Raw genomic sequence first — 14,125 nt, 5'->3', positions numbered from 1 at the left:
TCGATTTGGTTGACAGTATATTAAAAGCAATCGCCCCTAGTGTAGACTGTAATTGGCCAAGACTCGAAATCACGCTGGCGAACGTAGGTATCCCAAATTAAGTTGACTTTACCAATTGCCAGCAATAATGTTGTGAATGAATATGACCAGGGTATCATGTAAAGCCCCTAGAACATTGAAGAGGTTCTTTCATTTTGAGTTGGGGGGGGGGGGGAAATGATCCAAGCCATTTTCATGTTCGAGCAGGGATTAAATGGCCCCCAAAAGATGGTACAGAAGTATGGCCCCGTTTCACAAATTCAATCAACGAACACCCTGGTCAAAAAGTGGATAGCCACTAAAGCACAAACAGTAATATTCTGGCCTGACAATTTCTTATGGGTTCTGAGGTTGCATCCCTTGTGATTGGTGATAGCATGCATGGTGATGTGGCGCCTGGCCTGCGAAAGCCAATTCGTTCCCTAGAACATGGTGTTCACTCCTGCGATCCAGAATAATTTCTGTCCCCTTCCTGGAACCACTGGACTCCGATTTGAATGATGTTCAGAGCCTCATACAATATGCGATAACAGCGCACGGCGTCCTTGGCTACCTGATTCAACCTACGAGCGTGATGCATCCTGACTTGAAGAATACCTGGACCCCCGCGGTCAATGTCTTGACCTGGTTTATGCTAGTGACGGCCATTTTGAGCGTTGCGACTCGACTTGGGACGAAATACTTCTTCTTTCGCAAATTTACCCTCGATGATGGACTTGCCGCAGCATCGATCATCTTTTGCATCGCGGAGTCTATAGCGGTGTCTATGGCGACTGCGAATGGTCTCGGCCAGCACTACAAGTTGCTGGCTGAGATCAAGGTAGAAAATATGATGAAGGTAAGAGCTCTAATATGATCTCTGTTTGAGAAATCCTAATGAAAGAAACGATCTTAGTCCGAGTTCGCGGCGATCATTCTATTCGTTGCCAGCATATGTTGCTCTAAGCTGTCGCTACTAGTCTTCATTCGCAATTTGACTCCAGCGTCCTTGGATCGTCGCTTCGCTCTTGTGCTGGGAATATTGATTGGACTCTGGGCCGTCACTGGCATTATAACGTCTTCGTTCCAGTGTCATCTACCGCGTACTTGGGACTATATACATGGAAGTTGCTTTGATCGGGTATGTGTTCATGTACTGCTTCTCAAACAAGTACTAACAATAGCAGAGCGCGTGGTGGAACTATCTGGGTATCACAAACATCCTATCCGAGGCTGGAATCATTGCTCAAGCGTTACTGGTCATCATTCGAATCCAGACAGATTTCAGCAGAAAGGCTGGTCTGTTCAGTGTGTTTTTCATTCGAATTATGTATGTTTTCAAGGCTATTGTTTTCGATGAGCATCGCTAACAATGTGTTGACCCGAACAGTGTCATTGTTGCGATTATTTGCCAACTTGTCTACGCCAGCAAGTCATTCTCATCGGAAGACCCTTCATTCGAGACCTGGACAGTTGCAGTCTCTACACAAATGGCCCAAGGATTGAGTATAGTCACGGCGTGCTCCCCACAATTCAAGCCTTTCCTGGACAACCTTCGGTCATCGGGGATGAGTCTTGAAATGTCGAGCTCCTACGGCTATGGCAGTAAGCACAAAACATACGGCATGACTACGATGAAAGGAACCCGCCGGACTCAAGACACTCGAAGCGAGACCCACGAGCTCGTCTCGATTCCTCGCGAAGGAGCCCACGAGACCCTAGTCACATCGGCACCGGATGATGATGCCGAAAGCCAGTCTAGCCAGTCTAACATTATTATCGAGACCCGGACCTGGACTGTAACCGAAGGACTTCGGTAATGAATCAAAAACACGGACCAATCTACTCTATAATGCGAACTAAAGATTATCAGACACGGGTTAAACTCCCCGGTCCTCTGTTCATTACATAAATTTCAGTAAAAAGATTTCCACAAATCATAATCTCCCAAACATATTGCAAAAATATAATACGCAGGGCAAATATCATGCAATTGTAAGGTAGGGATTTCATGTAGTGCATATACGCTAGTTGTAACGAAGGATCTAGCGTGCATAATTAGCGTCGTCCTCTTGAACTTTCGAGAGCGAAAGTCGGTTTCCCCCCGAACTTCTATATCATAATTGGTCTATGCTCGAACACTCTATATGCAATTTCTTCTGGGCGTTCCACTTCTAGCCATCCCTATGCCTTATGTTGCATCCTCCGTGAAACCAATCAATTTAGTGACATCTTGCCCTTGCTAGCCTTCTTCATGCCCCCTGGCCATGTGGACAGCGCATGAAGATGCCCACCACATGCGAGCATGTTGCAATTTTAAATTCTTTTTTCCCTGCATTGGAAGTCTTGGGCTTGTGACTTATCTTTGCTTTTTCCCCCCCTCTGTTTGACCCTGGCATTCTCGATCTAAGGATGCCGTCTCAGTACTCGAAGCAAATGTCGGCCTCTGGTATGCAGGAGATCGATCCTCCAACCAGCAAGGAGCTGGACGATGCCAATTTGGCACGGATGGGAAAGCGTCCTGTCCTCAAGGTAGGATCCCGTTGAGAATTTGGGTTGCGATGAGAACTAACTGAACAGCGTAACTTTGGACTGATGTCTATGCTTGGATTCAGTTGCACAATTCTGATTACCTGGGAAGGAATTGTCGTGTGAGTGATGCTGACTCTCAGAAAATTTTCCATACATTGAATGTGAGCTAATCTCTACTCAATAGGCTATTTTTGCAAGCATATCAGAAGTAAGACCGGATCGCGACTATCGGTAGCCCAGGACTAACGACATTTACAAAGTGGTGGCCCAGCTGGTGCCGTATATGGATTTCTTTTTGTGTGGGCAGGTGTCGCAGCGACTTTTGTGATTCTGTCTGAGTTGGTCTCAATGTATGCGACGCAATTATCTTCCTTTGGCATAGATTGGCAACTAACTCTCCATAGGGCCCCGACATCTGGAGGCCAGTATCACTGGTGTTCAATGCTAGCACCTCCATCTTGGATGAAACTAATGAGCTACTTGACGGGTTAGTTGGATGTTGAAAGAGCATGACTGTCACTGGATCCTAACATGAATCGCAGGCTGGCTCACGGTCATTGGATGGCAAGCAACTTTCGCAACCTCTTGTTATCTGGTCGGTACCTTGATTCAAGGCTTGATCGCATTGACAAATAGTGACTACATCCCTAAGAATTGGCATGGAACTCTTCTATACTGGGCTGTCGTTGTATTCTCTGTCGGCATCAACAGCGTCGGGGGCAAAGTCCTTCCCCGTTTCGAAGGAATGATTCTGGTCCTTCATATTCTGGGCTTCTTTGCAATTCTCATCCCCCTGACCTACATGGCTGACCATGGCAGCGCCAAGGAGGTTTTCACTGAGTTCCTTAATTTAGGAGGGTTCCCAACTCAGGGGCTTTCCTTCTTTGTTGGAACCGTCGGTTGTATATTTGCATTTGCAGGTGGTGATGCCGCCGTTCATGTGTGTTTCTCCATCTCTGATAGACGGCGATAGCAGTCGGGCTAACCTCTTCGTTTCTCCAGATGTCCGAGGAAATCACGAATGCCGCAGTCGCAGTCCCGCGCTCAATCATGCTCAGTATCCTGATCAACGGATCCATGGGATTCGGCATGCTGATTGCCATGCTCTTCTGTATGGGTGATATTGAAGCAGCCCTCGAGTCACCTACGGGATGGCCCTTCATGGCCATTTTCCAACAAGCTACAGGCTCTACAGCTGGTACTGCTGTCATGGCTTCCATCGTGACCACCATGGGCGCGACTACCTCAGTTGGCATGCTAGCGTCTACATCCCGCCAGTTCTGGTCATTTGCTCGCGACCGAGGTGTTCCTGGTTGGAGAATGTGGAGTCAGGTATGTATTTATGCCACCCAAAATCCTCTTCGATTCTGGTGCCCCTTAAGCTAACAATGGCAGGTCACCGAAAAATCAGCCGTACCATTGTACTCTGTCGTTCTGACATCCGTGGTCGCTTGCCTCTTGGCCCTTATCAACATCGGTTCCCCAGTCGCTTTCAATGATCTATGCTCCATGTCGATCTCGGGACTTTACTTGTCCTATATGGTTGTCGGCAGTCTTCTTCTCTGGCGCCGTTGTACTGGGGGTATCAGCTCCAAGCGCAGCAGCGACTCGGCTGTCGTCAACACCGCGGGCGCAAAGCTTGTTTGGGGTCCGTTCCATATTCGCGGTATCTGGGGCATTCTGATTAACGTGTGGGCTTTGATCTATATGACCATTGCTGTGTTCTTTACCTTCTGGCCAACAAGCTGGGTGGTGAATGTCCAGACCATGAACTTCAGTGTGGTTGGAACGGTAGGAACTATTCTCCTCAGCCTTGTGTACTACTTTGTTCGTGCACGAAAGGTATATAGCGGACCTGTTATGGAAAGTGTTTTGTAAAAGGTTAATGCTGAGTGTTAATATCTCATGGGCAAGGCGTGTACATAATTTAGAACCCTTTGAAGCGACGATGTTCGCAGTCATATTTTGTTACATATAAAACATATTACATTTCAACAACGCTCTTCCTCCCCTCTGAACCCTAGATTCGAGAAAATCATTGATTTGTACGAGACGCTTAAGAATAGGCAAAGGTTTCAAAGAATGGTAAAATAAGAACAAGTTAGGGCTCAAATAGAATTAACAGTATTACCACTGCGAGAATTGGTTTCGTCATTGTTCAATACTTCATAAGCCTGTCAGCAACTTACGGTCTTTATTTCATATCCTTCGACAAAAGACTTATTGGGACCTGGATGCTGAATCAAATAAAGCACTAGCACCTGTGGACCCATAAAGAATTACAATGAGCGCGTCACCAGAAATGTGGGAGATCACATTATATGTATGACTCTTCTGGGCATTTCAAATGAAACAGAGCATCTGAAAAGTCAAAAGGAGAAAAATGTCGGTGCGTAACGCCATCTGTGTCCAATGCGGATCATCTTTCGGACGTTGACCGAGCAGTGAGAATTAAGGTAGAAGCTTAAATTTTAGGGCTCCTGAGCTGTCATTATACTACAGCGATCTACAGAGCTGCCTAAATATAGCTAATCCTTTGCCTATCATTAATCTGATCATCCCTATATAACTTAAACGTTACCCACCTGTGACACCAGGTCTCAGACATTGAACAACTGTGTGTACGGTAACTCGACCACACCAAAGATCTTACAGCGACAAAAAGAATAGATCAATTAGTCAAACCAAGATGTCAACTTGAATCATAATCACATTGCAGCACACCTAGTGACTGTGCCGATGCGAATCTATACAAATCAATCGGTTTGAGATACACGATTCCGATGCCCTGAGGTATGACCAGCCTAATTTTAAGCCAGGAACTTTCCTCGATTACTCATTTAAAGTTGCTGCAAAGTTTTTTCGTAAAACATGGTCTATTCTCTAACGGATTGTATGAAACTTGCAGTAGAATGGTCATAGAGAATAGGTTCGCATAGTGGACAACATGTTGCACAACGTGCAAAGCACTCATGGCACAAGAAGCTGTCTAAGATCAGCTCCCGCCGTGGTATAATGACAGAGGCAGAAGAAAAAGCAAATAAATAAATAAAAACATCCAAGAAGGCAAACAATATTGAGAAGAGCGCGAGAAACGAAGGTATAGGTATCTAAAACACGCTAAAATGCAACAAAAGGCAGCGACTGACAGGGGTACAAAGCATAATCTCAGTGACAAGTAGAGTGATGATGATCCATGAGTGCGTGATCGTATGATAGACTGTGCACGGGAGGCCAAGAATACAAGGAAAATTCCTGAAAGAAGATATCAGTATACGAATTCTCAGGTCCAAAATAAGTATGGGTTTGACTCACAGGATTCTCCGGCTTAGTCAAAACTGGATCCATCTCAATACTCTCTGCGTTCCACATGCTATGGTCCATTTGAGGATGAGAAGAAGCAAAAACCTCGGGCTTGAGAATGCTGCGAAGGTAATTGTCGATGCTAGAGACCAGCTCGACAGGAAGGCCCGAGGCGGGATATTGAATGGGAGTGTCGTTGTATGACTCGTTCGACATAGGGGAGCTGAATCTTTCATTTGTGTATGAATCGGGAGACGAATGCCTGTCAAACGATACCGGAGAGTTGCGCTGACTCTGACTCGGTGAGTACTGGGCATAAGTCATTGACGAATCCATGCTTCCCCATGTTTGAGAATAGTCGTTTGGCTCAAGTTGGAAAGGCATTGGAGGCGAATGAATTGGTTGTGACTGCATCTCCTGGATACTCGTTGAGCGAGATCTGTTGCCTTTTGCGACCGATTTTCCAAGGTTAGGCGACATGGATGAGCTGCTACTTTCATTAGCTTGCTAGTTCTATCATTGAATACCGGAATGCATGCTCACTGTCGCGACATATGTTGGTTTAAGTAGTCCGAACGGTGGAACGCCTTTCCACACCCGGGATAGGCGCAAGTATATTGTTTCCTCGATTGGTGGCTGAGCTCATGGCGTCTCCGATGTTCGGCTCTGGTAAAGACCTGAGCTGAGTTAGTACAAATATTTATCGACACTGCTTAGAGTATTCACCTTTGGGCATCCAGGGTGCTCGCACATGTGCACTCTTTTGCCTTTCAGGGCTTTGCTAACGCGGTTGGAGTTCGACAAAGAGGGCGAACGCGACTTTGTTGGTGTGCTTGTATATAACCCGGCGTTCTGGGTATCATCACTTAGGGTCTGAGAAATATCGAAAGGCCGATAGGTGTAGGAAGTCAAAGGTGCGTCATAAGGGTTGGTGAGGGAAGACATGTTGTAAATATCGAAGTATACCGGCCGTGGGGCTCGAGTCTTCCGGAAGGAGATGAAAGTCAGAAATCAGTTGTATAATGATGAGGATATTGAGTCTGAAGAAGGACGAAGGAAGCAGACTTTATGACAAGAAGAAAATAGGCTGGGGCTAATGCTCGGAGGGACCCGTTAAAAAGAAGACCCACGGGCCAAATCGACCCCAAATGATAAATCATTCTAAAGCGAACTATTACAAAACAGTCAATAGAAGAGCGCCTGAAACGGAATGGCGGATTTCCTGGTGATTATGATTTTCAGCCCACATTGTCGCATCAGGTTAGGACAACTGCCGGTGAATTTTAGTGTTGAAGATGGGGATCGTCCCCTTGCTCATGGGTGACCAGAGCCTCAGACTCGACTAGACTGCATATCGTGTATTCTCATTGGTCTCCTCTTTTCTTGCCCACTGGGCCTACTTGTCACAAAATTGAAAGTACTGGGTTGCGGGGTGAGTCTTCATCTTTCACCCAGGCCTCATTTCCCTATACTGAGAACCTCAAAACGAGGTATACCATTTGGTTTAGACCAAGTTCAGTTTGGCAGTGGGGCGATCCAATTTCATGAAGATCAAACACGGCCCCATTAAGACGGAGCTTGTCATTGCTATATTCAGAGTGGGAGTCTGTATCGCTGCGCGAGGCTGTGGAGTTATTTTTGCTTTGGTAGCGGGTTGAAGGACAACCCTGTACAACTAACGTTAGTGTCGCAACTGTTACCAACACGGAATAATGAGGGCTGAGCTTTGAACACCAACACTTTCCACCCCCTCTCATCTCATTGGCTCAACCAGCTGTTGGGTTTACGCCGTCTAAAAGGGACGCGGCGTCCAAATCGCTTCCGAGAGGCCGATCAATGGCGGAATGGTTCAAAGTGGGTGATCTACCGCAGGTCTTGAGCACTCAGGAACCCCTAGAGGCTCTACACACCTGGGTGAGGCCCACTTGCTGTCCCAGTTGCATATACGCGAAGGCAAATAGGGGGTACTCTGTGCCCTAAGTCGCGTCTCCACTGTCCGAGCTTAGGCCTACTGTTAGTCCAGTAATTTTCGGTTTTGCGGGCAAACAGAAAACATTATCCATTATTATTCGTTATCTTTTGGTCCTTGCTCAGAAAAATGTTCCTGATGCTGAAACCAAGACTATTGCTCTCCTCAGCTTCAGGTCAGGCTCACGGGCTTTAGCCCTAGGTGCCGTCAGACTGATCGCCCCACGAGTTACGGATCTGGTGTTACAGTACATCGGTCGTGCCCTTCATGGGGGCCAAATGGACCGTTGATCCATGCCGATGCATTAAATTTAGATATTAATGGAGCAAAGGGATTTGGGTGCCAGCCATGGAAATTCCGGCTACTGATCGGCCACCGGCAATCATATGCAATTTTCCGTTCTGACAGACGCCATTGTACGCTTTGGCAGCCGCACCGGGCCTCCACTCCCCTTATTTCGAAGATTTACGCCGGGACCAATGTGGAACAATTATGGGTCCATTGTCATGATCATAGTTTGGCCGTGACTATGCCCGATTTGTGAGGATTAATGCCGGGAATGCACTCCTTCGGTCCTGATTCAGGCAGATTATGCACCACTTGAAACACGCTAGCGGCTGAATTTCCCATAATGCTAAAAATAGTCCTCTCCAAACATTAACCACGATCTCATGGCATCAAGTTTCACATCTAGATAAACAGCCTTACCGTTTTCCTGGAGGTGGCTCAGCCATCGGTCTACTACATTGACAGGGTCTACACGTACCAAAATAAACCCCCGAACACTTGGGCCCACTTTTTTTCGATGCGAATCTTGAAGAATTTGACATTGACTTCAGAATCAAGGCTATGCCAAATTGCAATTGTCACAGCAAGCTTCTAACCTGGGTGGTCAATTTGATCTTCCCCCACATCCGCAGGGTTTCGCTCATGGCGTAAATGTACTGCAGAGCTTGAGGAGGGTGAAATATCAACTTCACTGGTCATAGCGTAAGTATCAAGTGGAGTAATAACCGCGTTTTAAAGAGCTTGGTCCGCTTAATCTCTCTACTGTGATGGAGTTGTGTTGGTTCCCCACACGGCCGGCCTCTAGCGGAGTTTTACTATTGAACCCTTGTGCTTTGCATAATAAGAGCTTACCGATGTTGGGATACTTGAAACCGGAATCTATGGTTCCCGCTAACGGGATGAGAAATCTTGCCGTTTGGAACGCACGCTCACTGGTGAATCCTCCCAATATGGGGCTGTTATATTTACGTTTCCCTATATGGGACGCTAAACACAATTTTTGGGGCCGGATTTCAAGCCACACGATTTGATCAAGGGTCGGTTCTTTTTTTAACTCTCCATGTCTATTTATTCACCAATCTGCCTTGCGGGACGTTTCAGGTTTGTAGGGCTGAGTGGTCATGTGAGAAGGTTTCAAGACCTCGAGCTCGAGCCAGCTCTATATTTGAGCCCTGACACCTTAATTAGACAATGATCTAGCACGTATACTATAAGTGAGTGGAGCACCCAGAAAATCACTTTAAAGGTAGGGCTAAGCTGTCTCATTCTCATACCGGATACATAGCAGACTAGAATCCATTTATATCGTGGCGCTCTGGTCTTCTTAACCATCTTGTAATAACTCGGCTTCGACTTTCTCTAGCAAAGCAGGAAACATTGGAATTTTGCACACGAAGCAGACAAATAGCCAGAACTGACTGTAAACTGCAAAAATGATCTACATAGTAGTCCTACCTAACTTCTGGAGGATAGCAATGTTGTGTCGGATGCACCTGCTTTAAAGAATTTGGCTCAACTGCCCATGGTTTTCTCTGGTTTCTCGTTCAGATGTATAAACGAAGGCTTGATGATAAGAGAATGATATGTTCTGTATCTCCGTCAGCGGTGGTCACTATTTACCCGACCTAAGCCTAGGCGATCAAACAGTATATACCTCTACACTCGACAAAGGAAAACCCTGATCAGAAGCAAACCCATACAACCGGTTCCGGTCGGCAAGAAGCACCCAGCCCATCACACTGAATACTGACAAGTCCAAGGGTCCAACTGATAATGATGTGATCTTTAGCCACCAAGATGCCATTCGCACCTTGGCATTCACCCCTCACCAGACCACAATCTCATAAACATCACTCAATTCCTGGCAAGATGATGCAAGTGTGCCAAGCTGCTGGCTGAGATAGGAGTCCAAGATAGCCCGATGATACTGCTGAAGTATAAAGAGACAGGATGTGCGCCTAATCCAGGAGAATCCCAGCGCTGAGCCAAAGTCCGGATTTGGCCTTAATTCTCCCCCGAATTATCAACATGGCGACCGTATATTCCCCGAAAAAAGGCCCCCGGGAATATGTCTCGTCCGTGTTGGACGGGACCGATTCCTCGAGCCTCGACATTGCGCCCCTGGGCGAACCAAATGAAGAGCGTCGCTTCTGGTTTCAACGAGGCAAAGGCTATGATTCTGAAGCCGTTGCGACCCAGCCCTCCGTGTTTGACGACCCCGATACTGCGAAGGAATACCAGCCCCGCGCCGACTGGGAGAACCTGCATCGATTCGACCCGTCTGCACGATGGACATGGGGCGAGGAATACAAGCTGATCCGCAAGATAGATGTACGAATTATGATCTGGACGTGTCTGATGTTTATGGCTTTGGAATTGGATCGTTCCAATCTTCAACAGGCGTTGACTGATAACATGCTTCCTGAGTTGCATATGAACACCAATGGTGAGCAACGATGAAGGTTTTGAGAAGAGGAACTCTGACACTAATTGGTTTTCTCGTGCAGATTACAATCTTGGAAATACTGTGTTCAAACTCTCGTTTCTCTGCGCTGAGCTGCCTTCCCAGCTTGTCAGCAAATGGGTAGGACCTGATAGATGGATTCCTAGCCAGATGGTTCTCTGGTCTGCTGTTGCGATGGGACAGTACGCACTAAATGGCAGAACTTCTTTCCTGGTGTGCCGTGCTCTTCTTGGAATCTTGCAAGGAGGATTCATCCCCGATGTAAGCCAACCTTCGTTTTGGATATGAATCACACTCATATGAAGACAGGTCATCCTCTATCTGTCGTACTTTTACAAACACCACGAGCTGTCTCTCCGACTGGGCTTCTTTTGGACTGCCATGAATATCGCAGACATTCTGGCTGGATTTCTGGCATTTGGTCTCTTGCACCTTCGTGGCGTGGAGGGCCAATCGGGATGGCGCTGGCTTTTCTTGCTCGAGGTGAGCATGCATATTTGATCCATTGTTGATGCCACTAACGCCAGTATCAGGGCCTTTTGACTCTGATCTTTGGTCTCGCTGCATATGTCCTGATGCCGCCTGGTCCTTGTCAAACTGCAAACTGGGCTCGAGGAAAGTCCGGCTGGTTTACAGAGCGGCAAGTCAGAAGCCTGAATCCGTATGATCTTCTGCTAACATTAGTAACAGAGAGGAGACTATCATCGTCAATCGTGTGATTCGCGACGATCCAAGTAAAGGCACTATGCATAATCGCGAGCCCATCACGCCCAAGTTGCTTTGGAAGAGTCTTTGCGATTACGATCTGTGGCCTTTATACATCATTGGGCTTACCTTTGGAACTCCAATGACCACAGCCAAGCAGTATCTTACTCTCACGCTCAAAGGCCTCGGTTTTAACACGTTTGTCACCAACCTTCTAACCATCCCCACGGAATTCCTCTCCATCATCTTCATTTTAATCTTGACCTATGTCTCTGAGATCACGAAACAATTGACTTTGGTGTCCATGCTCGGTCAAATCTGGGCACTCCCATTCTTGGTGTATCTATATGTTGTGGACATCACCAACGTCAATAAATGGACTGTTTGGGTTGTGATGACACTTCTACTGGCTTACCCAAACGGTAAATCATCTTCCTACTCTCTCATATCGCCCAATTTCTAACCCAATTCCCAGCACACGCCATCCAAGTGGGTTGGAATTCTCGAAACTCCAACGCCGTCCGATCTCGCACCGTCTCCGCAGCCATGTATAACATGTGTGTACAATCTTCGGGAATCATCGCCTCAAACATCTATCGCGCTGGTTGGTCTTCCCCTTCACTTTGCCCATGTTACCCTGTATCCTAACTTGACCCAGACGATGCACCCCGGTATCGGAGAGGAAACCGGGTCCTGGTCGGACTGGTCGTATCCAACATTTTCATCTATCTATTGACGAAAGTCTACTATGTCTGGCGCAATTCCAGTCGTGACAAGAAGTGGAACGCTTTGACCGACCAAGAGAAGGCTCATTACTTGGCCACCACTAAGCAGGAGGGTAATAAGCGACTTGACTTCCGATTTGCCCATTGAGCGCGATGCGTGGACGTCAACTGGGATAATTTCCATGTGAACATATCCCGCCTGGTTTTGTCTGTTTTTCTCGGTGGTTGCGTAGTTGAGCTCGATCGAGTGATCTAGAGCGAGTTTGTCAAGGGCCATTCGGATAGTTACCAAGCTATTAGAGTATTAGGTGAATCATTTACATGATGAATCATTTCAAGTAACGTATAATGTTCAATAGATTATCTGCTGCACAAAGTGAGACAGCCAAGGCAGCAAATGAGCCACGAGCATTAGCGACAGCCGAGTCACTCACGCAACCCCCCCATGTCAATTGCCTCATGAAATACGAGGGGAAGTGACACGATGGCGGCGACAGATGGCGAATATCCAGCCAAAACCAAAAAACAAGCGCAAAATCCCCGATAAGAAAAGACGTGATTCCGCATAAAATGAGCAACTTCCCGATCTGCGGGGTTACTATGAACCGAACTATACGGCTATGCGGCATCCAACTGCTATAAAAGGTGCTGATTGCACTTGTATACCTCCAATTCAAAGCATCTTTATTTCTTGAATCATGGCATCCGCAACAGTCGAAACTACCACCCCGGTAGTCCCCACCATCGATGAGAAGATTACATTGAAAGGCCTCGCCCGCGAGCCCTTGAAGCCAACCGGAGTCCTCGACGCCTTCGAATCATTCGATGTGACTCCCGTCATTGGACGCGAATTCCCCAATGCCAACTTGAAAGACTTCCTCCGCGCTCCCAACTCCGACGAGCTGCTCCGTGATCTTGCCATTACCAGTAAGTCGCAGTATCTACAGCGGGTGCGAACCAAAACTAAGACAACCTCCCAGTCTCGCAGCGAGGCGTCGTCTTCTTCCGCAAGCAAAACGACCTCGACGACGACCTGCAAAAGGAACTGGTCCAGCGTCTGGGCGAGCTCTCAGGCAAGCCAAGCACATCCGGATTACACATTCACCCCATCGTCAACTCAGGTCGTGATCACAGCGTCAAGGACGACGAAATCAGCGTGATCAGCTCCACAGAGCGCAAGAAATTGTATACCAACTTCCGCAGAGACCGCAAGCAGACCGGCCGCAAGGAATGGCACAGTGATATCACCTTCGAGCCTATTCCCAGTGACTATACGTTGTTGCGACTGACCGAATTGCCCAAGACGGGCGGTGGTAGGTTATGAATATCCCCGACGCTCGTTAGATATCCCGTGAACACTAACCCATCATCCAGATACCCTGTGGGCATCCGGCTACGAAGTCTACGACCGCCTCTCGGAGCCGTATCAGAAATTCCTCGAGGGTCTGACAGCAACATACGCCCAGCCAGGGTTCAATGCAATCGCCAAAGAACACGCCTTCAACGTGCACCCCGGCCCCCGTGGCGCCCCCGAGAATGTCGGAGAGGAGCTGAGCGCGGTGCACCCTGTGATCCGCACGAACCCGGTCACGGGCTGGAAGAGTGTTTTCGCGGTTGGCGTGCACGTCCAGAAGGTGAATGGGCTGTCGGAAGAGGAAAGTCGCCATCTGCTGGATTGGTTCGTGACTCTTATTGTCGAGAACCATGATTTGCAGGTTCGTAATCGCTGGCAGAACCCTAATGATCTTGGTATGTTTCCCGTCTCTGTTCTTCTATTTCGATTGTTATTGGGGGTTCGTATCTGATTGTCGTATAGCTATTTGGGATAATCGTTCCGTCTATCACGCTGCTACTTGGGATTATGATAACCTTGGTCCTCGCACCGGACATCGTGCTGTTGGCCTTGGTGAGCGACCTTATTTTGATCCCCAGAGTATTGGACGACGGGAAGCTTTGGCAAAGGATGAATAGACTGGTATACCCCGAGTTTTATAGTTTACCCAGTGCTATCTCAATGTCTAAGAATATTCTTCTTTTCGCGACTATCTCTTTCCTGGAGTGTCAATACACACGATATACAACACAAAAATAAATCGACGCTTTCAACAAGGATATGACCGA

General features: G+C 47.4%; 5 protein-coding genes across 5 annotated transcripts; 4 read left to right on the top strand and 1 right to left on the bottom strand.

Moving 5' to 3' along the window:
- Positions 1 to 613: 613 nt before the first annotated feature.
- Positions 614 to 1,838, top strand: N7511_009092 (uncharacterized protein; the record flags this gene model as incomplete). Its single annotated transcript, XM_057131469.1, has 4 exons — positions 614 to 877; positions 935 to 1,159; positions 1,206 to 1,348; positions 1,409 to 1,838. The coding sequence occupies 4 exons, from the start codon at positions 614 to 616 to the stop codon at positions 1,836 to 1,838; spliced, it is 1,062 nt and encodes a 353-aa protein (XP_056979457.1).
- A 592-nt stretch (positions 1,839 to 2,430) lies between these two features.
- N7511_009091 (putative GABA permease) lies at positions 2,431 to 4,428 on the top strand (the record flags this gene model as incomplete). Its single annotated transcript, XM_057131468.1, has 8 exons — positions 2,431 to 2,550; positions 2,599 to 2,669; positions 2,735 to 2,758; positions 2,811 to 2,900; positions 2,955 to 3,037; positions 3,093 to 3,490; positions 3,553 to 3,882; positions 3,946 to 4,428. 8 exons carry the CDS (start codon positions 2,431 to 2,433, stop codon positions 4,426 to 4,428), a joined length of 1,599 nt encoding a protein of 532 aa, XP_056979456.1.
- A 1,290-nt stretch (positions 4,429 to 5,718) lies between these two features.
- N7511_009090 (uncharacterized protein) lies at positions 5,719 to 6,798 on the bottom strand (the record flags this gene model as incomplete). The annotated part of the gene is made up of 4 exons (XM_057131467.1): positions 5,719 to 5,805; positions 5,866 to 6,340; positions 6,397 to 6,530; positions 6,580 to 6,798. 4 exons carry the CDS (start codon positions 6,796 to 6,798, stop codon positions 5,719 to 5,721), a joined length of 915 nt encoding a protein of 304 aa, XP_056979455.1.
- A 3,340-nt stretch (positions 6,799 to 10,138) lies between these two features.
- On the top strand, positions 10,139 to 12,152 carry N7511_009089 (putative MFS transporter; the record flags this gene model as incomplete). Its single annotated transcript, XM_057131466.1, has 7 exons — positions 10,139 to 10,556; positions 10,618 to 10,835; positions 10,884 to 11,057; positions 11,108 to 11,235; positions 11,265 to 11,701; positions 11,755 to 11,883; positions 11,938 to 12,152. 7 exons carry the CDS (start codon positions 10,139 to 10,141, stop codon positions 12,150 to 12,152), a joined length of 1,719 nt encoding a protein of 572 aa, XP_056979454.1.
- A 550-nt stretch (positions 12,153 to 12,702) lies between these two features.
- Positions 12,703 to 13,975, top strand: N7511_009088 (TauD/TfdA dioxygenase family protein; the record flags this gene model as incomplete). The annotated part of the gene is made up of 4 exons (XM_057131465.1): positions 12,703 to 12,931; positions 12,985 to 13,317; positions 13,379 to 13,753; positions 13,821 to 13,975. The coding sequence occupies 4 exons, from the start codon at positions 12,703 to 12,705 to the stop codon at positions 13,973 to 13,975; spliced, it is 1,092 nt and encodes a 363-aa protein (XP_056979453.1).
- Between the last annotated feature and the right edge of the window lie 150 nt (positions 13,976 to 14,125).

Source organism: Penicillium nucicola (assembly GCF_028828085.1).
Source record: "Penicillium nucicola strain IBT 29836 chromosome Unknown utg000010l, whole genome shotgun sequence".
In the NCBI taxonomy this organism is placed as follows: Eukaryota; Fungi; Ascomycota; class Eurotiomycetes; order Eurotiales; family Aspergillaceae; genus Penicillium; species Penicillium nucicola.
Note: the sequence above shows the minus strand (reverse complement) of the source record. Positions and strands in the feature narration are given on the sequence as shown.